Here is a 24,315-nt window from a genome sequence, read left to right as displayed (position 1 = left end):
ATATTTTTAAATCTTGAACCGGTGGCATAATCACGTTATGTTTGTAGAATCAGCAAGACGAAATCTAAATTCCAGATTTTTTTCGGATTTTTTTGACAACTTTTTCGAAAGCATAATTTTTCCCATTTGAAAATTTCGGCCAATTTTTGACAGTTTTCGAAATTTAACCAATGGAATTTTCTTATAAATTTCGACTTCCAGGAATTGTTTCGGATTCATTTTTTAATTCTTACACGAACACACTACATTTTTTGAATTACAACGACGAACTCTAAATGCCAAAATTTTTGGGATTTTTTTGGGGACTTTTCCAAAATCAAAATTTTTCATCAATTTCATGCAATTTTCGAGAACATTCAAAATTTAACTAAATCCTTGTTCTATAGATTTTAACCTTCAGAAGTTAGTTTCGGACTCATTTCTTCTATAGCTACCACCATTTTTCCAGAATCGCCCATTGAAATTTTTCAAAATTTTGGATTTAAAAATAATTCGTGTTTATCTTATCAAGTTGTTTATATTTATTTTACAATGTTAATTTCAAAAAGACATTATTTTACCGCAAGTACATACAAATATCTTAAGTTTCAAAAATCCCTTCTATTTCTTGCAACGATTTTCCATCTGTTTCTGGTACAAAAAACCCAACAAACACTATAGTTAGAAAACTCACTCCGGCGAAAAGGTAATAAGTTACAGAAAGCCCGAAATTACCAACTAAAAAATTACACAACACTATTGCCAATACTCCAAAAACTGCGTCTACAGCATTGGTGAAGGTGGTACCAAGCGCTCTACTTTTAGTCGAAAACAGTTCCGCTGACATGGGTTCAATCAAAGAACCGAACCCTAACTGGAAGCTAACAGCGTACGCCGTGATACAAAGAGTGGAAACCCAACCAACAGAAGCTAGATCTAGTCCTGAGTCCATCAAAGTAAAATATACACCAACACCCAGTAAAAACAACCCCGACACTGTCAACGACAACAACAACAAATTTTTTCTTCCTATTTTGTTTAAGCACAGAAGACATAAAACGTTTCCTGTTATCATGAGTACCGCAAAAACAATCTCGGCGAGAGAAGACTTCAAGTACTGCGATTTGGTTTTAGTAAAAATGTAAGCGACGTTCATCAGTGTGAAACTAAATCCACCAAACTGCAGACCAGCATACAACCCAACAGCGATGAGCAAACCTTTCCTATTCCTTTTATTCCCAAATATACCCTTGAAGTTCTCCCATTGGGATTCGTTTGCTTTAATTGTTGTTTTAATGGTACTAATTTCGTCGTCATTGTTGTCGTGTCTACGAAGTTTGCTTAAAGCTTGTCTTGCCAGATTTTCTCGTTTGGTTAAAACGTGGTAGTACGGTGACTCTGGCATGAAATTAAAAACCACCAACTGACACACCAAAACAACATTCGCTAGGATCGACGGAACGTAGAACGGAAAATACGGAACCAACCCATAAACCATCAAAGTACCTAAATTTTGCGCAAAACATATAACCCCCAAAAACCAGCTTCTACTTGTCGGATTTGCCGTTTCTGATATGTAGATGGAAACTGATACCATACTGATGTTACCTGTGGCTCCGGCCAAAAAGCGAGCCACATAAAATGGTACCACTCGACTACTTAAAGCAATTATCGTCCAAGCAATTAAACCGACTGCCGTGTTTAGCAAAATTGTTGTTTTGCGACCTATTCTATCCACCATGTATGCAGCAAAGGGGATTGAAATCAGTTCACCAAGAAAATAAATTGCTTCCAGCCACATTATATCGTTGTTGGTTATACCACTCGAGGAAAGTTTTGGGTATGCGGGGGCAGACCATCCACGATGCATTCCTTCAGAAACAAAAACCGCTGAAGCTGTAAAAACAACTCCATAATTACAATAGAGTTTCAGTTGCACTCACCCGAAATAGAAGCTGTTAGTTCTGTTAAGGTAAAATATTTTTTTTGTTCGTTTATTTGAAACATTTTGTTTCAAATGTGTTAAAGTGTTTGGCGCGTACATATATTATCTTTATAGCCAGTACTGTCTGTACTGTTAGTACTTTCTTACTTATCGTTTTAATGACGACACAAATTATAGTTCAACAACGAATTATTATTATTGCTTGCAGTTTTTACTATTAGACACTAGAACTGGAAGATATTTTATATTCGGTAATTAATTTTATTCAGTTTACAGTATTTTGTGTTTATCATTGCGGTGAACACTTGATAGTTGAATTGCCTTGAAACCTACGTAAATAATAATACTAATTATTACAACGGCTGTCAAGATAACGTCCACTAATAAATAGTTAAACCACGAGATATCAGCTGTTGGACTCCTCAAGTGTTTTGCCCCCTTGTGCCTAATCACGTATTCGGACCACCAAACAACCTTTTCCAGTCCAGTCATGGGTTTGTCGTATAAAAGGTCACGAACTTCCTTGATTCTCCTATTGTATCTAAAATAACAAACATTGTCATGCAACGGTTTCACAAAATTTATAACTATTAATTTCGACCTTGTTGGTCAATATCAAACCAATTAAAACTCACTTTTTATCTTCAGCTACTTCTATTATACAATTTTTTAGTTCTTCTTTGTTCACGGTAACTGGATCCACACCAAGTCCGATCCCCATGTCGATAATTTTTTGCACGTTCATGGGCTGATCACCCATGAAAGGCATACCAATTAGTGGCACCCCTCTAGAGATGGCTTCTTCAGTGGATTGAAGACCGCCTTGTGTGACAAAAGCACGAATATTGGGGTGTGCTGCAAACCCATTTACATTACAACACAAAAGTCACTCAGTTAACACCAACCAAGGATATCTTGTTGGGGTAACCATTTTCGTGTTACCACGTTCTTCGGTTTTCCTTCCAAGTGATCGGACTCCCATTTCCACAGAACTTGGTACGGTAATTCAGATAAGGCTTCTATGATGGTTGTTCTCAGTGTTTCCGCCAAATTTACGCTTTTCACGTTCGACCCCAAGCTGAAGTAAACTACACCTTCGGTTGCATCATCCAGGATTTTTTGCAAATCCTGAATATATTTTAAAATGTGAAACAACTTGTGGTGGTGGTACTTACTTGAGGTAGCGGTTTCACCGGTTTGATGTGCATCTGCCCCATTTCGACTATCGCGGGTACAGTAGGCCTCGGTGGGTACATCAACGGATTTACATTAAGAAAAAGCATGCTTTGATTCTTCTCCAAATCCCCCACGTACGGTATATCTTTCCCGAAGTACTTCTTAGCCATTTCGTGCGCTCGTGGTACCAAAATATTGTGGTGGTAGTACCGCGACCACAAACTAAACATAACGCTTTTGGTTTTTTGCCACAACGACAGTTCTTTGTCGTGGAAGCTTAGCAAGACATCTGGGTACAGTACCGGGTGTGTCGGATTACCCACAATGTCGTACCCGGCGGCTAGTACTCCCAGTGACGAGACTCCAATGATGGGTGCCTTGAATCTTCCCGATAAAGCGTACATGACGGGATGGAAGCACTCTATTAAAATCAAATCAAACTGTTTGCTTTGATCGTCTATCAGTTGTTTGAACTGAGTACTGTTGAGTTCGGCTTCCGCTATCGCATCCATGAAACGAAAAATGGCATCCAGGTTTTGGAAAACGTTGACATCTTTTGACATAAGTTCTTGGATTTTGGTTTGTTTGAGGAAGTCGTAGGTGAAGTGGACACTGATTTCGGTTAGGTTTGTTAAGGAGGGATCGTTTAAGGGGTTGGGTGTTACCACGGTGACGTTGTGGCCCCTCAATGAGAGTTCTTTCCAGATTGGTTGATATACGATTTGGTGGCTGATTGAAGGAAACATGAACACTCCTAGAATATTGCTACACAAGATAGTTCTAGAAAATAGAAGTATTAGTGGAATTGTAAGATACATTGTTGTTGCTTCTTGTGTTCACTACTGGTAAAACTGCACGATATTCGGTATTTATATTAGATAATTGTTCAAATATCAAGTCATGCAAGGTGGTTCATAATTATAGGTTCTAATTTTTCGAGTCATGTTCCTAGGGATTAGACGACTGGGTTTGCAAAAGCCGAATTAAATATTTAATTAAAAATTAAGCGTTAATCATGCGATTAGTTTAATTTTTTGACGTCATCAAGGTGCGATTAAACACAAAATTAAAATTTAATTTTTTGTTAAATTAATTCACTATTAACGACATTACTCACACAATTAAACATCATATCGGTTTACAAAAGTGAAATTACACTTAATTAAAATGTTAATCACACGATTAGCTTAATCGAAGTAGCGACTTAATTAACTCGCTAATTCGCTCGCTTTGACGCTTCGCGTATTTGTGACGAGTGAACAAATTTGGTCAAAATAACGAAAATCTAACGATTATTACAAACGTAAGTAATGACACAATAAATTTATTCATATTTCTTTATTATATTCGATATCTTCAGTTTTGGGATGTTTGATTTATCGGATATATCGTCCTCATCTTCATCATCGGACGAAGAAAACATTGTTCAAAGAATTCCGCGGAGGAGAAGAGCTTTACGGGATAGAACAAATCCATTTGGACTATATGATGAACAGGAATTTAAAATGCGATTTCGTTTCAACAAAGAAACAATTCTGTATGATATTCTTGGTGCGGAATTAGAACCTACCTGTAGTCGGCGAAAATCAATTTCTGCCTTAAACCAGGTAGTGTTTCAATTAGGGTTGCCAGATTTTGAAGACTGTTATATAGTAGAAAGGGGAAAATATATAGGAGTTTAAAAATATATATAGGAGACTTTTTTTTACTCAATAACACAAAATAAAATTCATTCTGCACAAAAAAAACAACCAGTATATACAGTTGCCGCCAAAAATTTCAGACGTCAATGTCATTCAGTCGTCAGATAGTGTAAAGCAACCTTTAAATGTTTAGGTATTTTGCATGGCCGACTAGTACCTGCTAAGATAAAACTGATTTTGGCAGATGACATTCTCTCTAAGAGAAGAGAGGGTGGGTGGGCGGGGCTAGTAGCTGCTAAGATAAAACTGATTTTAGCAGGTACTAGACCCGTCCATTCGCCTCCTATTTTCTTAGAGAGCATGTCATCTGCCAAAATCAGTCTTACCTTAACAAGTACTAGCCCCGCCCACCCACCCTTTATTTTCTCAGAGGATTATGTCATTTGCCAAAATCAGTCTTATCTTAGCAAATATTAGCATTTTATACTAGTCGGCCATGGTATTTTGAAAGTTTGACATTCCAGCTGTCCGAAATAATGACAATAAAGCATAGACTACATTAAAATTTTTCACATGACAGAAAAGTGATGTTTGAAATTTTTTGTCGGAAACTGTATATAGGTATAAAAAAAAAACAATAAATATATCTTGTACTAATCAATACTCATTATCACAAACTGATCACTTAACAAAACATAATAACATTATTTCTATAAAAAGTGTCTACACAAAAAAAACAAATAGTCATATTTTGCACTATTCTGTGCTTTCTTAGCAAATTTGTATCACTTTTAACAATATCAAAGAAGTCTCTACAATTCTGATCATTGTTTACTGCGCGCTAAATTTAAATCAAGATTTAAATATGTTTGTATTGATTTGGGAATGAGACGCTTAAGTGCTAGAAAATATAGGAGATTTTAATGAAAATACAGGAGGTAGGAGATTGGAAGTAAAATATAGTAGACTACTATTAAATATAGTAGGTCTGGCAACCCTAGTTTCAATAGAAATGGCAAAGATATTTTTTCTTTACATAAAAATATTTAAAAAAATCCAACGAACGAACAAAAAATAACTACCAACTTTGCGTAAGAATTGGTTACATTTTTAATTCGCTGAATTAGTTAACACCGTGCTTAATTTTGCAAAAATTGATATGTAAACCGTAATTAGTTTAATCACGAAATTAAATTAATTGTATGATTAACTTAATCAAAAATTAAGCCATGTTGTATAACCCCATATAGTGTTTAGGATGGCTGCTGGTACTACGATATTATTAATTACATGAGGCAGTAAACTGGGTGTTAATTTATTTTCATATAAATTTAATTGAAGATAAAAATCTTTATTAAAAATAAATACAATTTTTTATCACATCGGTTTGTCTTCACTCTGGATTCACCAAATCGCTACCTAAATGCGGCAAATCGTCAGCCCTTAGCACCCCTTTTGGCAAATACCCAATCAGATTCTTCGCGTGCTCCTTTAACATTCGCAACCTTTCCTCTTGGATAACGCGTCTCCTGCAACAACGACCATCAAAATCTTACCTCCGCAGCGTCAACCGACATTACCTTTCTTCGGCTTCCATTTCCTCCTGTTCTTTGAGTTTCAGCAGCAGCTGCATCTCTTCCGCGTGTCGTTGTCTTCGCTCGATCATCATCTTTTCCACTTCTTTCCGACATTCGATCATCTTCAGGCGCCTCTTTTCGTTCGATAGTAGTTCGAGTCGTTTATCTTCGGCCATTTTCGCTAACAACTCTTCTTTATATTTAGCGTCTTCAGCCGCCTCCGCCTTGAGTCTTTCTTGTCTTTCTATCATTTGGTGCATCAGCGACTCCCGGACTTCGATTCTCTGTCTTAAAGCTTTTTCAACGCTGGCTCTGTGCTCTTGTTCCATGGCTTGTTTTTGTTCTTCTTCGTACAGTTCTTGCATGATTTCTTCTCGTTCTTTTCGTAGCATCTATGGAGATCAAGTTGTCAAGGATTTGTGTCAGATAAACGACGGGGTTGTGAAATTTGACAGGAAGTGGAAGTGAAGATGTCTTTCGGGGTGAATTTGGATGCCTCCATGGACTCCATGGAGGAGACCCGCTTCAAGAAGAAACACTCGGATCTTATCATCAAGTTGGTCAAGAAATTACACTTTACGTACACGGAATTAGAGTGTATTTTTATTATTTATTACAAACTCCAGAAGGACAATACTGATAAGAACGCGACTGGGATATCAAAGAACCAATTGAGGGATGTTCTTCATAGTGGGTTGGATATGACAGACGATGCTCTTATGGATAGGATATTCGCGGTTTTTGAGAAGGGTCCGGGTACTACCGTGTCTATGGAAACTTGGGCGACGGCGTTGTCTTTATGGCTCAGGGGTACTCTTGAGGAAAAAATTGACTACTGCTTTTCAGTAAGTATCAACGTGATAGGAAAACTGAGATTGATTAGGTTTATGACCTTTTGGGTGATGGTCTCATAGGACGCGAAACAATGTTCTATTTTCTTAGAACATCTTTGATAAGTCAGAGCAGTGAAGATGATGCTGAAGAGTCAGTGAAAGTTGGTATTAATTACATTCATTTATGACTTATTCTATGCAAGTCTTCCAGGACATGATAGAAGTGATCACAAAAAAAATGGATGTGGATAGAGACGGAAAAATTTCCTACAACGACTATAAAGTCACCGTTTTGCAGCAACCAATGATGTTGGAAGCTTTAGGTCAATGTCTACCAACCAGAGAGGCCATACACACATTCATAACAACATTCACACCCAGAATTGGAAAAATGTAAAAATATAGACCTCTTGTTCCTGGAGCTGTTTTGCTATATTTTCAGTTAATTTAGCTTTCACTGCCTCCATTTCGTTCTTTTTTTGTTCCCTAGACTGCATCTCTATCGCCTTATTTGTTAAAAATTCATGTATCCTTTGATTTTCTTTCTCAATTTCTGCCTTCTCCTTGTTCCTCCAAATCTGCTGCGCTTTCTTAAACGCGTCCATTTCTTCCTTAGTCTTCTGCATTTTACACATCTTCTCCATACGTTCTCTCTCATCTTCAGCAAATATCCGTTGCACAATATCATCAATCATCTTCTTCTCTCTCAAAAATTCGTCATACAAATAACGCTTGCGCTTCTCGTTGATAATCATTTGGTCCTGTAGTTCTTGTCTATAAATAGCCTTCTTTTTAATTTCTTCCTCAGCTGCAGTTTTTTTCATCTCTTCCAACGTAATCACAGCTGATTGCAGCTTTTGAAACTCTTCCCTTTGCTTCAACTACACAAAAAAAATTATCATTACATAATTGACCACGTACTCACCTTATCTTCTAGTTTCTTGGCATTTTTCTCAGCTAATTGCGTCGCTAGTTCTTTCGAAACGTACGCGGTTCTCAGTTTTGACTCTAATTCCCGCAATTCGTGCGACGTTTCACGCAAACTTTGCCTGAAGCATAAATTTTTACATTGCGATTCTTGACGATTTTATACAACCTCAGTTTCAAGTCTCTGAGTTCACTACGTTTAATTTTGTCCAATTCTCTAGCCAAAGCTTTGGTTTTATCAATTTTTTGCTCCGTATGGGCCTCTCGTTGCTTTGACTCGAATAGGCGATCTGCCGTTTCACGTTCTCGGCGTTGGTAATGCATGGATCTTTCCAAATTCCGGAAACGGTTTTTTTCGACCAAGTGTAATTTGTTTCGTTCGATTTGTTCATCGTAGGCTCGTTTTTGGGCTTCTGCTGCAAGTTTGCGTTTTCCGTCTAGGTTTAAAGCCTGGAACACGTCACGAATAAGTCGGTTTGCTTTTTATGCTTGTTACGTACCATTTTTAATTATCCAGTTTTTTTTATTAGGAGAAATTCAATTTTGTGTCTTGACATTTGACAGATAAACATAAACAGCAGTGCTACCAACGTGCCGTGCTGTCAGCAACCAACTCGACACAGATGTTCAAAGGTAATCAAAGAATAAAATGCGCGAATTTAAAATGCTCTAATACAAGAAAATAACTCAGGATAAACACAGTTAGAAAATTTTACCATTCATGTTAATAAAAATTTGGTACTCGGTTAGTCAACTCAAGTAACTTTTGTGAGACCGCAAATCAAAAAAAAAATGCTAAACCTGAATTCGCATTCACATTAATTTCTCACTTTATTTTTAAATGCAAATACATGTATGTTTTTTATTCGACTGGAATATTTTTTTGTAAATAAGATTTTTTTTTGGACATCAAACCATACAAAATTCCATTATGACGTCATAATTCGGGGGCCATTATGGTTTTTTGGAAAATGACGAAAATGGCCACGGAGTGAAATTTGTGATTAATATTACTGATCTAATCTGTGTATTTGTGTTAATTGTGCTTAAAAAAGCGTTATAAAACTGGAATGCGTGTTTTAAAATGTAAGGGCTTCAAGGTTTCGCAAAATTTTGTAGCTCTAGTTATGTGATCTGATAAGGTAACATTTAAACGTTTGGGACAGATAATTGGGGAATCGAGACACAATGGTAAGTCTTTCTTAATGTTTTCTTATCTTTTCATTGCATTTGTGTTTCTGAGATACGCAGAAAACTGTGGTAAATTTCAGCCATCAGAATCATGTACAAAGTATAAACCAATAAAATGAGAATTTCCTGTTTCTAATAATAATATGATTTGATTATACAGGACTGAATCGTTTGTTAATTTCATTATTTTCAAATTTCTAGAGCTGTTCATGCGGAAATAAACTCGTAACGATGCATCTTCGGAGATGAATATATGCAACACACAATACACGTACTAAAAACTAAAAATGTAACAAATTACAGTTACTTTAAACACGTTTTTAGTATCTTTTTAAGACTTGGAGAGCTGTTAATCATTTACTCAGCTTCATTATTATACAGAATGTCAAAAGTTAGGTTAAGTTTCACTGTCAGTTCAGTCAACTGCTTCTAAGAAAGATGAGAATTGGTTACGAACTGGTGGTGGCTCTTTAAAAAAGTGTGTTTTGGGTAATGCCGAAAATAATAAAACTCTGTCTAGATATGCATTATATTTAACTTTATTAATTTATAATTCTTTTATAAAGTTTCATATGAACTGGATAGCTTTCCAAAATAAATCCAAACCAATGTAAACTGATTTACTGCACTAAAATTTCTTACATTTATGTATGTTGTAAACGTGTTTGTGTTGAATTGGATTTATTTGGTAAAAAGTTAGTAATATAATAATAATTAATAATAATAAGAAAAAGAGACATGACCCTTGTTAGATCTTAATAGATTATGTAAAGTTTGAGCATTACAAGTGCCGCTCTGTCATGTCTATGATACATTATTTTTTTTAATAAATGGACTGTAACTTGTATGTCAAAATATGAAATTACAGATTACTGTATAATACATTATTCTGATATTTTAAACGTCACATTTTAAAAGTAATAATATTCGATAAATGACTGTAAGAAATACAAAAAGACCAGCAAAATTGACAGTGTAAAAATAACAAAATATGATAAATTTCATACATGGATAGAAAGTTCACGCATTCATTGTCTAATTTACTCATATGTTTTTACATTATCGTATTACAAGTTTAGCAGGTTATAAATATTAATTCAATTATCTACTATATATAATATAATAATATAATATTATGTAATAATTTTATTTTATAATAATTTTGTGTAAAATGTAATAAAACTGACATGCAACAGAGTATGGCGTGGATTATCTTATATAATTGATGGAGATTCGTCCGAATATGATAATTGGGTACTCGCACCTTTCTCCTGCATATCGTCTACAGCAGACCGCATAATACTGTATACAAGCGTAGGTCCGGCGTCCTCTCCCTTTTCTTCGTCTTCTTCGTTCGCGAGAAGCGAAGGAAAAGACGGGACGTCGTCGTGAAAGCTTAAGTAAATAAGACTTATGACTAGAAATAAATAATAAATAATAATAAATAAACAACGTAGCAATAAATATGATATACAACGCTATATTACAATTTGTAAAAAAAACTGCATCATTAAATGATCAAAAATTGAATAACGAAATAATTGATCACCAACATGTTTACTGACTAGACTATGTCGAAACTTTGGGCGAAGCTAAAAAATCGTCAAAACAACAGTTTGGTCCCAGCATACTAATGTTGGGTGAAAACAAACCAATAAATTGGCAAGATCTCAGACTATGCAAGTTTGTTCAAACTTTTTTTTTCTAATATTATAATGAGTATGAGTACCGCATTGGTTCCATATGCTCAACCTTAATTTTGTAATAAATGCCATACACGTTATAAATTATGACTAGAACCTACTCCCTACTCTACTCGTAGCTAAAATATATGATGATGAGTGGATGTGTAAGTCGGCTAGATCGACTAATAAAACGGAAAAAAATGATTCCATGATTAAGCGCCTGTTGACTTTTTAGCATCTAAAATATAAAAAATGGACCACCAGATCCCGACAATCACATTTTCTGTTCCGTCCATTGGAAATAGGCGATTACGAGAAATGGTCAAATTTAAAGTTTTTGTTTTTACATCGCGGAACGATTCCCAATTTTCAAACGAACATCAAATCTGTTTCACACGTCATTACACAGATATTCATGTATCACAGAATCAAATGGGACATGGTCTTAATTCGAGCATCATAAAGCAATGCTCGGTGCACGAAATATGATCTAAAACAGTCGTTTTTGCCGCTATCCTATCAAAGCAGCCCTATAATTCTTATTAATTACGTCTTAGAAACAACTCTCTGTGAATACAGATTTAGCGTAGACTCACATAGAAGTGATTTTTATCAATTAGGTACAAATAATAAAGCACGGGACACGAAATGTCGATTCATTATAATAATTATTTACATTTTTATTATTATCAACGTTTGTCAGACCCATTTAACCAATTCGGCTTTTGTCGTATTTCAATTTTATTATGTACACACAACATCGAAAAGAACAATGTAATTTTGGCAAAGAGATATGTACCCGCTTACGGTTCACCAGCGGGCTTAATTTTGTTCAATTTATACTATAAATTGCATTAAAGTAGAAAAATATATTTTGTATTATCGATTATTAAATTGTTATTTACACTCTATAATAACAAACAATCAACGCTTTTTTTTTTCTAATTTTTACAAATCGGCGATTTGGTGAATGGATCGTACAATTTTGAAAAAATTCAGGTTCCTCTCGACTTCATTCAGTACAATAATAAGCTCACCGTTTAAATTTGACAATTCTTTTGGGTTCCTTCTTTTGGGTATAGACGTTGCGTCCGATAACAGTTGATGTGATTGTCCGAATCCTTTTGAATCGACAGGTACGTTTCTTGCCTGCGACAGGAAAGGACCATACATTTTGTATAAAATGGTGCAATCGAATGGACCCCAATATATATACAGCATGGGATGAAAATGTCTTGATAGCGAGGGTGCGGACTTACATCCGCTGCTGACGCGGAACTATGAATACATATACTAATAGAAACACGATGACCGCCCTCTCACGATGAGAAACAGTTACACAAATAATTGCAAAAACATACCCTGTATCCTAGAATCACTTCGCTGCGTTTAGAGATTGATTATTATCCGCTCTTGCCTGATTGGGGAGACCATATTTTATAATTTCAATGAATTAGACTAGACAGATGAGACCCACCAGTACCAAAAGGCCTCCGCGAGTCTAGTAATCACCGTCACTTATAAATATTATGTATATAAACGTTTAAAAGATGCACGGATTTTCGCTACTAACAATTAAAACTAGCAAAAAGGCATCATGCAGAAGGGAGTTTGCAGTACGAGCTTGAACGGTGAGAAGATGTCGAAAAAATGCTATTACCTGAGAACCCACTTGAATTCATTTTTTTCTGCGTTTCGATTCTACGGTTGCTAAGCTAATTTTTGGTTGGTTTGAGGAGGCCTGTTCGTTTTTAGGAGAGATTGATTTTGGGAAGCTGTGTTATTATTTAAGTGGGTTAATTTTTGGTAGGGGTAAGTCTCGATATATTAATTAGTTTCGGGAGCTGCCACCCTCCCGTTCTGGTTAGTACTTAAAAGTATTTACTTCCAGCGCCGAAGGAATGTCATTAGTAAGCGTGGAATGCACTAACTACTATTTAAAAAAGAATAAAAACAAACATTATGAAAATATAAATATAACTTAAGGCGATAATATTCAGCAAACTATTTGCTTTGTAATAAATATAGTATAGAAAACAAGAAAACTCTATATGAAAAAAAAAAAAAAAATTAAGTACGTTTCACAATTAGGTGTATCAGTCGTTCTGTTAATATTGCACAATAGTATCTCAGCCGAAAAAATAAATACATAATTAAAAAATAAAAAAATACTTTTGTATATCTAAATACATTAGATTCAATAAATATTATATATGTTCACTAAATATATGTCTTAGGACTAAATTAATTCTAATCATATTAACTAGAATCCGCAGCCGATGGCTGGATAATTTGACTAGAGTGGCCCAGCCGAGTGCTTCTCCACTCTCTTTTCCCGGCCTGCCCAGGGACTTTGGCAAGTCCCGCAAAGCGTCAACTAACTTCTCAACAACTATTTGGCGTAAACGCACAATTTGCATTTTGATATATAAACTTATACATTAGATAAAATTCATAAATTGCGAACGTATTGTTCTAAAATCGATAATGACTATACCTTCATGGTATCACGACCATTCTTTGGCTATCCTAAACTGCTACCCTCTAATATTTTACAGATTAATATATAGTTGGTACTTTGTAAGGATTATGTTACTTAACTTTAGTAGAAATATTATACTATGTTCATTTCCTTTGTATAGGTATTGTTAATTAATAATGAATGTCATGGCTCCTTTTTCTTTTGAAAACAGAAGGGAGACCCGACATGGTACCGTGTGTCCCCATAAGTGCGACTCCGAGCCCAAACTGTGACTAGCATATCATCACAGAAAACATGCCTGGGCTAAATTTGGCAACTGAGCAGGCGGAAGCGCCACCCGCCCTCAATTTCTTATTCAAGTACAGTTTAACACACATTAAGTACTTACAACAAATAATTAAGAGTAGACGTCTCAAAATAGTGATACATTTCACGAACGAGAAGACAAAACGGCCTGTACAATCAAACACTGATTTGTTATTTAATCACAGCCCATTTGGAATTTCTCGATAAGACGGGCGGCGGGCGCGGCCGGACTGCGTGTGCTCGGAGTGTGTAACCAGGCATGTTTTTATATTATTATAAGTTTATAATATACTATGTGTTTTTGTATAAAGTGTCGTCTAGTATACTAGTGGCTGATGGGCGCCGTCAGCGCCACAAGTTCTCACGGTCAAGGTTAGTAGGGCCTGTTGGCGTCCTTGGGCCTCTTCAGCTGGACCTTGAGTCTCTTCATGCCTATCTGGAAGCCGTTCATAGCTTGGATGGCTGCTTGAGCACTCGCCGGGTTGTCGAATGACACAAACCCTAAGCCGAAAATTCCAAAATCAACCTAGCCAAACCACCACACCTAGTCAACCTACCGAAACACTTGCTCTGGTTAGTGGCACGGTCAATGAACACCTTGGAACTGATGACGTTTCCGAAAGGCAGGAACATTTGCATCAGTTCAGCGTCCCCGAATTCTTGAGGTAAATGGTAGATAAACAAATTACACCCTTCGGGACCGGAGATGGAGCAGCCTAAGACAAAAGAGAAATTATAATCAGTCGAACGGGGCCACCACACCGACAGACAGCTGACACTATTTTTTGCGAACCGCTATGGAGTGTATGTTCGTATGACGCACAAGACTGGATGATTTTTGTATGTGATATTGGAATACTACCTATTGATTTCGGTGTGGTTGCAAAGAAACTGGGACCAATTTCGTCTAATATTTGCACACACCAGACAACATCGAATACAGAAAGGCTGAAATTTAGCCGATGCTAACATACAGTGCATTATATATAATAAAGGAAACATCTAACACAGAAATATATATATAATAATAGACAAGGAGGTGAAATGCAACATCTGACGTATTATTCTTTAACATTTAATAAAAGATCACATAGATTTCTAAAGAACACTGAGAGATTTTGTCTGCTCTGCTAGTAGGGACATTGGGAGTACTAATGTTAAAGTTAATTAATGTTTACGTGTGCGTTTGATATCTTACCTTCCCTCTGTGCAGGAGCAACTGCCGACATAGGTTGGGGAATGGCCTGCGGGAATTGGCCATAAACCGCGGGGTAAGCTGCCGACAAATATAAACAAATCACACCCAAACTTAACCATCGATGCAAGCATGCTTTTGTACCCATGTCTTCCAGTAACCGCAGGCAAGAATTCGACAAATATCAATTCGGGTTACTGAAAAACAAGCAAACGAGGTGATCCCACCAACAGAATTCTCACTTCATTAATAACAAATAACGTTCGTGAAGCCGAATTCCTTTGGTCGTTTTCCTTTTAGCTTCGTATTGGTAAATATTTTGTTATTTTATGTATATATGTCGATCGTGTTTATAGATGCTATAGTTAGAGTTTGGTTTTAATGATAGTCCTTGAAATGTAAAATTAAAGTAATAATATATAAAGCAACAACATCGAACAATTCTGTGTAACATCGAACAGTTATAGGTGATACCAAGCTACACTGATACATCTATATTGTACACTGTATACATCCATACATCCTATCTGTAAACTAAGAAAACACGAACCGGGGTATCAAAACTTACCGACTCCTGGATATGGTTGCATCCCTGGATACGCTGCATGCTGAAGCGCCGCTTCACCGTTAGGCAATCCTTGCGCTGGAATGGACAGATGTAGCGCATCTACATTTCAGTTAACTTGGTCCTTATCATATCTCGATAGAAAATTTGAGGCAGATCGTCCATTAACAAGAGTTGAATCGTTAAAATGAGAATAATGGACAACCTGCCGTTACGTGATAAATTCATGAACTTACGAGCTGGATACGTTTGTGGAATTCCATTCGTATAAACGGCTTCCGTGCCTCCCGGTTGCCCGTTGGGCGTTTGTGCTGCCATGTTGAAAGTTGGCATTGTCGGAGAAGGTAAACTGGGTATGGCGCCGTTGACGGGCTGACCCGAACCAGCACCTACACCAACGTCTGTGTCAAAAAAATCGGTTATCAATACACTGTTGGCAGACCACAAAACTACTATAACGGAGAAAGCGCGAATTTACCTGATGTAGGTGGCACCACCGAATTCGCCATACCGTTGAGTGTCGCATGAGGAATCTGCGTCGCGAGCGCTGCCATTGGGTTAATGTACGTTCCTTGTGCTGTCGCAGCTGCCATGAGAGCTGCCTGTTGCTGAAAGTCCAAAGAATGCTATAAGCAAACAAAATGCACAAGATGTACAAAACGAGACAATTCTCATCGTGGGGATTCGATGAATCGGCGACGGTTCACCGTCTGAATTCAAAGAACGTTCCTTTGATGAACTTCTGCTTGTGTCTTTACCTGTGCGTAAGCTCCATAAGCTCCGAACTGGTTGAACACGAAGGGGTTGAGAAGACTCATGTTTCCGGCCATCTGCTGCATGCGTCTAAGTTGTCGTTCTTTTTCAGTATCGGCAAATTTCACTACTAAGCTGGAAGAGGCTCCCTGCAAACAAAGAACTTGCTTTACAGAAATATCATAGGACGCAATATTTGCTCCGGATGGTTTTTCGAGAGAAACGTTTCAAAAGTCTGACAAGCCCGCCTCGCAAACAGCCAACGGATGTTTTTTTCGCTTAATTTCGACAATGTTCAACCGATTGGAAATTATTTCTGTAAAGCTGCAGAATTTGTTGGTGAGTAATTTTAAGGCATCCCGCCCTACACAGACAACATTCAGAGGTGCAAAGAACATCTCTACAGCTATTGTGCAACAGGAAGAGACGCAGAAGGGCTCGTAAAACGTGGATCGTGTACGCGCGCCGTCAGGAAAAATTCGGTCGGCATAACGTTATCCAAAAATGTGTAATATAAAATGTCTAGAAAGCAGTTTGGGAGTAAATCCGTCCGCTGATCCTTTGAAGCAAATCAATTGGCATGGCCCGAGGAAAGGACGAAGGAAGAGCAGTTCGGACGGTCACAATCCACTCCTGACAAGAGTTTTCCCTCTCTCGCTCTACCGCTTTCACAAATCTATTAGAAATCGTTAAATCCTGGCTCGGTTGAAGGGCGCCATCCAATTCCGCATGTCTCCTCATCGGATCAGACCACGGCCGAAGAGACATTCTGTTATTGAATGCCGCGGGTTAGCGCGGAGGCCGACCAAGAATCCACACAAGCCGTCAGAAATGCCAACCAATAAAATGTATTAGGTGCGGGGAACCGCCCACGCGAAATTAACGAAAGCACGCAGACGCTAAAAATACATATAATTTTCGGTTCGGGTTTCTCAGTTGACACGTTTCGAATTAACCGAAAAACAAACAAGCACTTTTGCGAGCGCAAAATCCTTGAATAGTTTTTAATTAAATCCGACGAGCGGAACTCGGTTAAGAAATAGGATTCTAGTACAACGAGAGATGCCTAGAATTTTAATGAAGGCTTCGGATTGCCATTTCAATTTTCATTGTTCTCTTTTCACAAATGTCAACGAAGTCAATAATTTGATGCGATCTCCAACGGAGGATTTCACAACATCGCTCAATAAGTCATCGGATCAGTCGGTCCTATCTTTTTGTTAAACGTTCTTTAAGAACTCCAAGAATTCCACGTTTTTGTGTTGCAGAAGGATTATCTTTGGAGTTTGAGTGAATGTCTCAAAGGATTTTCCCTCAAAGCTTAACTCAAATTATTTTGTTGACAAAACAATATCGACATTATTTATTGCCCGTTATCTGTAGATGATGCGATGTGCTTTTAGATATATTAGTTTTATATTGATTTTTGACAAACGAACGGGCAATTGCTTATCCTCTGTTCTTTTAAACTTTTATCATTTCGTGATGTTTCACTCCGCCATGACAAATCGATAAACACCTAAATTGCTCGCCGAGTGTTTTCAAAATGCTTAAAACTCTCATTTGCGTTATGAATAACAAAGTTATATATCCGAAATCAGAAAAAGTCCTTTAGGAAAAATTCTGCAGTGTTTTCAGGCGTGGGTTAATTCTCATACAAATTGAATAAGGCGTCCCATTAAGTGCGCAAGAATGAAGTGACCCTGTGGGTACAATATTAAACATGCATGAAGCTGCCTGCTCTCAGCTCAGCTCTTTCTACTATACGGGCTAATGTAAATTACGTAGATTACGAATTTCCCTAAATTTCCCATCTAATGACTGTTTTATTTTTTCCAACATTAAACTTTCGCTGCGTATCAGAAAATTGTTTTTCGAGCGTAATCGGTTTTAGTAAATTACAGCGCGGGTTTTGGCTTACGTTAATCAAAGTTTATTATTTCATGCGTGGAAGGTTCTCAGAACTTATTGAGTCGGAAACCGAACGAGGAAGATTTGCTTCTAATTACTAAGGGTAAACAAGTGAACACTAAATTGTCACATTTTTTCGATGACGCTTGTTTACCGTCGAGTAATGGTGTGAAAAATCGATAAGGGTGTCGCAAAAAAAGTTAGTGTTAATGATACATGCATCATTTATTATTAGAGGGCGAAACCAATTTCGAGAGTTGAATTTTCTGTTGAAATGTGGGACGAATATCGAATGGACCATGAGCATGCTTGAAATCATTCACGATTGATAAATATGTATGCAATTACACCGGTTCGTGGTATTTGGCCACGTATGGGATAATTAAAACCGTTGGCAAAACACTTTTTCGTCGAATTCTGCATAGCATTGTCAATAAAAGCATGGTCAGAATGACAGTTTAGCAATTAGAGCAGCTTTTAATTGGGAAAAAACGAGCACGGAGCGGATATGCCAAAAGTTAAATTGTTGCACGGAAAGCGGGAATACAGATAATAAAAGCCATGTTTACCCGTCCGATTGCGCCTCGTGCTGAAACCGTTGTTTATCTCCACGGAGCAACGTTTTCCAATTTTATTGACAAGCGAACGTGCAGTTGACTTAAAAAATATCAATTGACCGATGCTTCCGCCGTAATAGATTTAGTTTGGGAGAACAGGGAGAGAATCGATCCGAGATGTTAAATTATTTAGATTTTCCAGGAACGCAGACAACGTAATTGCCGTGTTTGACTTCGGCGAAGTACACGATGTAACTGACCACCTGTTGAAGATGAGAATGCTAACAGTTTTTCGTCGCGGTTTCAAAATCCCCACATCTGTTTCCCGAGTCGGCCGTTTCCACGTGTGAGAATCCCAAAGCGTGTTCGGAATATTCGGGTGGACCTTTCTTGGGTCGCTGCCCGAGATTTGAGGTCGGACCAAATGTTGCAGTCCCGACTTATATGGCGGCAGACGGGACATAAAATCACCTAAATATAATGTGAATTGGTGGATTCCCGAATGGTACTTTTCGTTCATTCATAAGCAACCGAAACCGAAGCCTCTGGTTATTTAAGACAGCTAATAACGTTTCACTAGAACAACTACAACTTAAACGAGGGAACGCACCTGTTGGTTACGAACATTAACTCTTGAATATATTATTATCATCACCACGAAGCAAGAACGATTTTATCATCATTAGAAAACAAAAAGGTATCAGAAGAAGGTCTTGTCACATACGTATAAACTGACAACTGACTTTGATCACTTCCTTTGAAGAAGTCACGCTGAAATGGAATTGCGGACGAGCTCAACAAGATATGACAGCCGGATGTAATCCATGTCCATGGAAGGTCCGAATTTTAATTCGTTCTACATAATTCCACAAACTAACTCAAGTTTCGACACCGGAGGATTGTTACTTTATCAGTTCTTTCATGTTTTTAACTTTGCCGTCCCGAAATATCGGTAAATCTCCCAAGGGAAGGTCCTCGTTCATCTTTTTTTAGTTAAACGATTATTACAATCAATTGTTGTACAAGTGAATGTTTTCTGTTCGATCCATGGTAAAAGTCGAGTCGTTTGGTTTATTTTTGGCTTTGCGTTTGCAGTAACCTTTTAATACAAAATCTCATCGATTACATGAATAGGTAGCCACCGTTGCATAGAAACGAGGGTAAACTGCAAAATCGTGTGCATCCCTTACACGGAAATGCACGCCTTGGAACAAAAACAGCCCGGATCAGGGGCGTACATCAGCCTGGAACAGGTTGATCCGGTCAACTAATGAACTGTAATCCTTCAATAATGAGCGGGGGAACGGTACGCGTCGATGGGCTTTAGTTTTGGCGTCACTTCCTCTTCGTCCTTTTCGTCCCTGGGATCCGGAGCACCGGAACCTTCCTTACAGTCTAGCAGTTCCAATTACACACTTGGGATAATTAGAGTACGGCGCTGCAAACACGTCGCGTGAGTGACATTTAATCGATTGTTTTATTTTTGTTGTTTTGTAAAAAAAGAAAAATTAGTCGTGGGAAGGATCGTGCTGCGTCTTCGCTTTGATCTTAATTTCGTTTTAATTTCTTGGCGCATATCGTCTTCTTGTATGGCAAAATAAATACAATGTTAACTCGAGAAAATAATAAACTGCTGTGTACTTAATAGCTCCTGCAGGAAATTAATTAGAAAGTATCAAAGAAAATTACAGCGATAGCATCTTGTCACTACGAAAGACGATGTTCCACCTCGGAGGGTTTAACTTCTGAATAATAAATTATCAAACCCACGTAACCAATTTTCCTCAAAATAAACAACTTTCCCTCGAAATTGTGTCGATTTTAATTTATTTTTGGCGTGTTTATTTTTGTTTCCTTTTTGTTAAACAAACAGACGAACATATCTAAACTTCGTCGGAACATGCTTATAAGTCTCGCGCTAAATATACTGATTATCGCTTTAAATTACAAAGCAGGATTAATTACATCTTTGTTTCGTGACTCTTAATTTGCTAGAGGGCTATTTTGAGCACTATTGCAGACACTTCAGATGTAGCTGTTGTAAATAATTGATAATGTGGTGACACATTTTGTTCCATTCTTTTCAGATATTCTGTCTGGCGAATTTGGAGCGCAAATCCGAAAGTGAAACGTGGGAGGTTCTTTGAAGCATCGTTTTGGTTTACCAGCGGTGAAAAAGGGACGAGCTTTTAAAAGCTACACCCTTGGAATGTGCGAAAAACCAATTTGAAACGCTTAGGAACCATCTTTTCCGTGGTTTTGTGATATTCTTTTTTACAAAAACGGCGGTGTTTCAAGCAAACGCTGTAAGAGAAAATTAAATCGTATCGCTTGAAAGTTTGTAAAATTTTTATTAGCCGGAGCTATAACTCTTGTACTTAACCAATTAAAACAAAATTATAACGAGTTTAAGTAATGAGAGCGTAATTAGAAACCCGTGTAGATGCTCAGGTTAATGAAGTAATAGAGCCTTTATTAACTGCTATTAAAGTTTACAACGATATAGCTAACGCAACGTCTTTTAGTGTGAGTTAAATCTTTTGAGAAGCATCTCGGTCTCAAAACTGTTCGTTTATACGACTGTGCTTTGGAAACACTTAACGAGCAGGTGCTCTCCATAAAGCTATTAATGGAGGGATTTTCTCGTTAGTTGGTCTCTATTTTGCAGTTGATCTGGTTTTATGGAAAGTCAATTTCAACATACAACACGGCCATTAATAATCTAGCAGGCTGTTTGTCGAAGCGTTTAATGGAAATGTTGGATGGCGCCGTTCGTGTCGATTGTCGTTGAAGGTGAGTGTCGAGCGGAGAGATTAAAGGTAAAATGTTTACTCGGCAAGAAGGACCGCTCTGTATAGGAAAATTTAATTATAATGGAGGCGTTGAGTGCTCGGTACATTTAGGTATTGAATGCGGCACCCCGCACTAAACAGGCTCGGTTCTGGAATTGCTATGCAAGTGTTCTTCTCTCGTATCACAGTAGGTGTTGTAATTGCTTCATTAAGTTTCACCACAGCGACGTCACACGATTTGAGTGAAACATGTGCATTAGACTTGAGTGTGTGATGTTATATTGTTTACGGTGTTTCAGTGCCGCTGACAGCTGCCCGCACTGCACACAATGCCACTTGAATGGAGGTGGCCGCAGACAGCGCCATCAGACCCTACGTGCTAAGGGTAAGCCGAACAACAGACTGAAGTAGGAAAAGGCTGCGACTAGTTTTTCAGCAAAATGACAACAAACATCGAAAATTCTAGGGATTCCCGCGAATGGTAAAGTGAGAAAGACTGACGTCAAACTGAATAAGGGGATGAAGGAGTTATTAAAAAAGACTAAGGAGAAATAGAACTCTTGCTGGCAACGCAACATATACAAAAAACTGGTGCCCGAGTTTACGCTGCGTAACGACTAATCCGTGCGACCTCTGGCAGTACTAGGCCGACTAGCACAAAAAGTTGCATTGTTCTATATTTTAATAAGGGACCTAACACAGTTAGCAGCGGTGTTGTAAACTTGTTGCTATGCGTACAGATACGTTCATTATACTGTTACATTAATTCATATTTCGTTGGGATATGTTTAGCTTACATAATGGAGAATTCTCGCTAATATATTCAGTGTATAATTTATTAACTGTAGGAATAACAATTCTTAATTTGTATCAGAAACTAATTCATTTATTCTCCCAGTTTGGTCAGAACCCTTTGTGAAACCGCAGCAACAACATCTGATGGAATGTATACATCCAGATTAGCAAAATTTGTTTTTGTTTCTGCTTTGTTACGGTTATAATTAGTTATAAATTATTTTCTCGTATTATATTTAGTATAATTATCGTTTAAATTCTGTCGTCGATCCAAATACTGCTGTTGATGTTATTTTATTGCCTCTTGGAAAAATGGCCTGGAGCTTACGTTTAATACCGGTGGAGTGGTCACAAGGAATCGTTGCTTCTCGAAAGCTTTGGGTTTAGTAGGCATCGACAAGGATTCTATAAAGAGCATGTTTCGAAACATAACCTGGCGATATTCCTTTGCTTCGAAAAGGTTCAGATTGTATATTCAGGAACAAGCTTCCCTTGTACGAAATTAATTACGGGAGATTTCGCTTGGAACGAGAGCTCTTCTGCTTAACAGATTTTCGATCGAACGCAAACAAGAACATCGCCCGAGTGGCTGATGTCGAAACTGGATGTATATCTATACATATAGAGTAAAAGCGCTCGAGGCAACGATTTTAACCATACGACGGAACAGTTTCCTACTCGACATGTCAGTTTCGACTACAACACCATCAAACTTCTTCGATAATATTTAGAGAGAAAACAAGCTAATTTGTTGAGTTGCCTACTTAATCCTAAAGCACTCCTGACTCTGTCGAGAATACTTAGCAGGATCATCACTTAACATGATCGGCCTTCCCAGAAGGAGAAGGTTCTGTGGTCGCGTCGCATAAGCCATTTATAAACTCCAACTCGAGCTTTTAGTTCTAGTTAGCTGTTCCCTTGTTTCTGTTAACTGACATAATTTTCCTCTTAAATGCATTAAGTGTGGAAAGTGAAGGAATGAGAAAGTAGCTGTTTGTACTCGAGACGTCGGATGACAACTCATATTTAACTGACAGCGGCGCTTCCTACCTCCGAGAGGACATTTCTTTATTGCTTCAACTCGATTGTCGACTTTGTCGTGGATTCGGAAAATTTTAAATAATTGTGTCACAGGAGATCCGGCGTAATTGACGTGAAAAAAACACTAAAATACCGATTCATGTTTTTATGCACCTAACGAACGTCGAAAATGTGAAATGAAGGAAAAGGAAACTGAAATAATGAGGGATATGATGAGCTGTTTCCTTCCAATGTCAAATTATTACCCTCCCTATAGCCATAATTTAAGGTAACGTGCCTCGGTAATGGAATAAATTGGTGTCATTTTGGATACGTCCCAACATTAGACACTTATTACTATTATCTGGGAACATAACATCTAATGATGATGTCTAGATCTCAGATATACGGAGTGTATTTTAGGTACGAGTCCGGCTAAAAAAAGGCGAATGGGGCGACTAGGAATGGACGCGAGCAGATAACACCATTTGGGTAAGGGGAGTTATAGGCTATAATGTCTGACATGCAGCTATATTTTGATTTAATAGCTTCGCTGATGATACAAGACATAATATCCATCCAACTATCGCGTATCGGGGTTTACGCCGACAGACCGCTTATCGGATTGAACACCTGTGGTACGAAGATCAATACTGATTGTCATGTTACGAGCCAATTCAGACCTACAATACGCCGTACTTGCGCGAACGCAATTAAAATAATAGCGATAATTTCCATTTCATGACAGCGCAGAATACGGAAAGGTGTGCCCCATAATTCACTTTCGTTGGAAATAAAAAACAATTATGTTATCATCTATTTCAGCATCTCGAAACCAAATCAAATTTCCATTTCGGCCGCCGCCGGAATGTTTGAATTTAGTCGAATCGCGAGCAGTTGGATTACTTTTTATATTCTTCGCTCCGCAACTGACAGCTTGATAAAGTGCTTGCCATATTTTATAATACAGGGGAAAGTTTCGC

At 37.7% G+C, this 24,315-nt stretch overlaps 5 protein-coding genes across 17 annotated transcripts in view; 1 reads left to right on the top strand and 4 right to left on the bottom strand.

The window, feature by feature from the left end:
• Positions 1-580: 580 nt before the first annotated feature.
• Positions 581-1,973, bottom strand: LOC135125522 (facilitated trehalose transporter Tret1-like). Its single transcript, XM_064051183.1, has 2 exons — positions 1,923-1,973; positions 581-1,875 (listed from the first exon to the last, which is right to left on the bottom strand). The coding sequence occupies exon 2, from the start codon at positions 1,847-1,849 to the stop codon at positions 581-583; it is 1,269 nt and encodes a 422-aa protein (XP_063907253.1). The 5' UTR covers positions 1,850-1,875; positions 1,923-1,973.
• Positions 1,974-2,194: 221 nt separating this feature from the next.
• On the bottom strand, positions 2,195-3,918 carry LOC135125521 (UDP-glycosyltransferase UGT5-like). The gene is made up of 4 exons (XM_064051182.1): positions 3,100-3,918; positions 2,830-3,052; positions 2,560-2,779; positions 2,195-2,465 (listed from the first exon to the last, which is right to left on the bottom strand). Exons 1-4 carry the CDS (start codon positions 3,916-3,918, stop codon positions 2,195-2,197), a joined length of 1,533 nt encoding a protein of 510 aa, XP_063907252.1.
• Positions 3,919-6,073: 2,155 nt separating this feature from the next.
• Positions 6,074-8,655, bottom strand: LOC135125023 (meiosis-specific nuclear structural protein 1-like). Its single transcript, XM_064050316.1, has 6 exons — positions 8,581-8,655; positions 8,250-8,530; positions 8,079-8,202; positions 7,561-8,034; positions 6,324-6,712; positions 6,074-6,272 (listed from the first exon to the last, which is right to left on the bottom strand). Exons 1-6 carry the CDS (start codon positions 8,581-8,583, stop codon positions 6,137-6,139), a joined length of 1,407 nt encoding a protein of 468 aa, XP_063906386.1. The 5' UTR covers positions 8,584-8,655; the 3' UTR covers positions 6,074-6,136.
• Positions 6,695-7,574, top strand: LOC135125025 (calaxin-like). Its single transcript, XM_064050317.1, has 3 exons — positions 6,695-7,165; positions 7,204-7,314; positions 7,365-7,574. Exons 1-3 carry the CDS (start codon positions 6,791-6,793, stop codon positions 7,548-7,550), a joined length of 672 nt encoding a protein of 223 aa, XP_063906387.1. The 5' UTR covers positions 6,695-6,790; the 3' UTR covers positions 7,551-7,574.
• A 1,137-nt stretch (positions 8,656-9,792) lies between the features above and the next one.
• Positions 9,793-24,315, bottom strand: part of Bru3 (bruno 3) — a 388,759-nt gene continuing 374,236 nt past the window's right edge. For all 13 annotated transcript variants that reach the window (XM_064050301.1, XM_064050304.1, XM_064050309.1 and 10 more), the window contains 7 exons: positions 16,263-16,406; positions 15,983-16,130; positions 15,741-15,905; positions 15,508-15,606; positions 14,943-15,020; positions 14,302-14,460; positions 9,793-14,245 (listed from right to left, as the gene is read on the bottom strand). In XM_064050301.1, the coding sequence (XP_063906371.1) occupies positions 14,118-14,245; positions 14,302-14,460; positions 14,943-15,020; positions 15,508-15,606; positions 15,741-15,905; positions 15,983-16,130; positions 16,263-16,406 (921 nt within the window). In that variant the 3' untranslated portion in view covers positions 9,793-14,117. The remainder of the gene's footprint in view (positions 14,246-14,301; positions 14,461-14,942; positions 15,021-15,507; positions 15,607-15,740; positions 15,906-15,982; positions 16,131-16,262; positions 16,407-24,315) is intronic.

The sequence above is a fragment of the Zophobas morio genome, unplaced genomic scaffold, assembly GCF_036711695.1.
Source record: "Zophobas morio isolate AGI-343-1 ecotype UQ-CSIRO unplaced genomic scaffold, CSIRO_AGI_Zmor_V1 ptg000008l, whole genome shotgun sequence".
Taxonomy (NCBI): domain Eukaryota; kingdom Metazoa; phylum Arthropoda; class Insecta; order Coleoptera; family Tenebrionidae; genus Zophobas; species Zophobas morio.
This window is presented reverse-complemented; position numbering and strand designations above follow the sequence as displayed.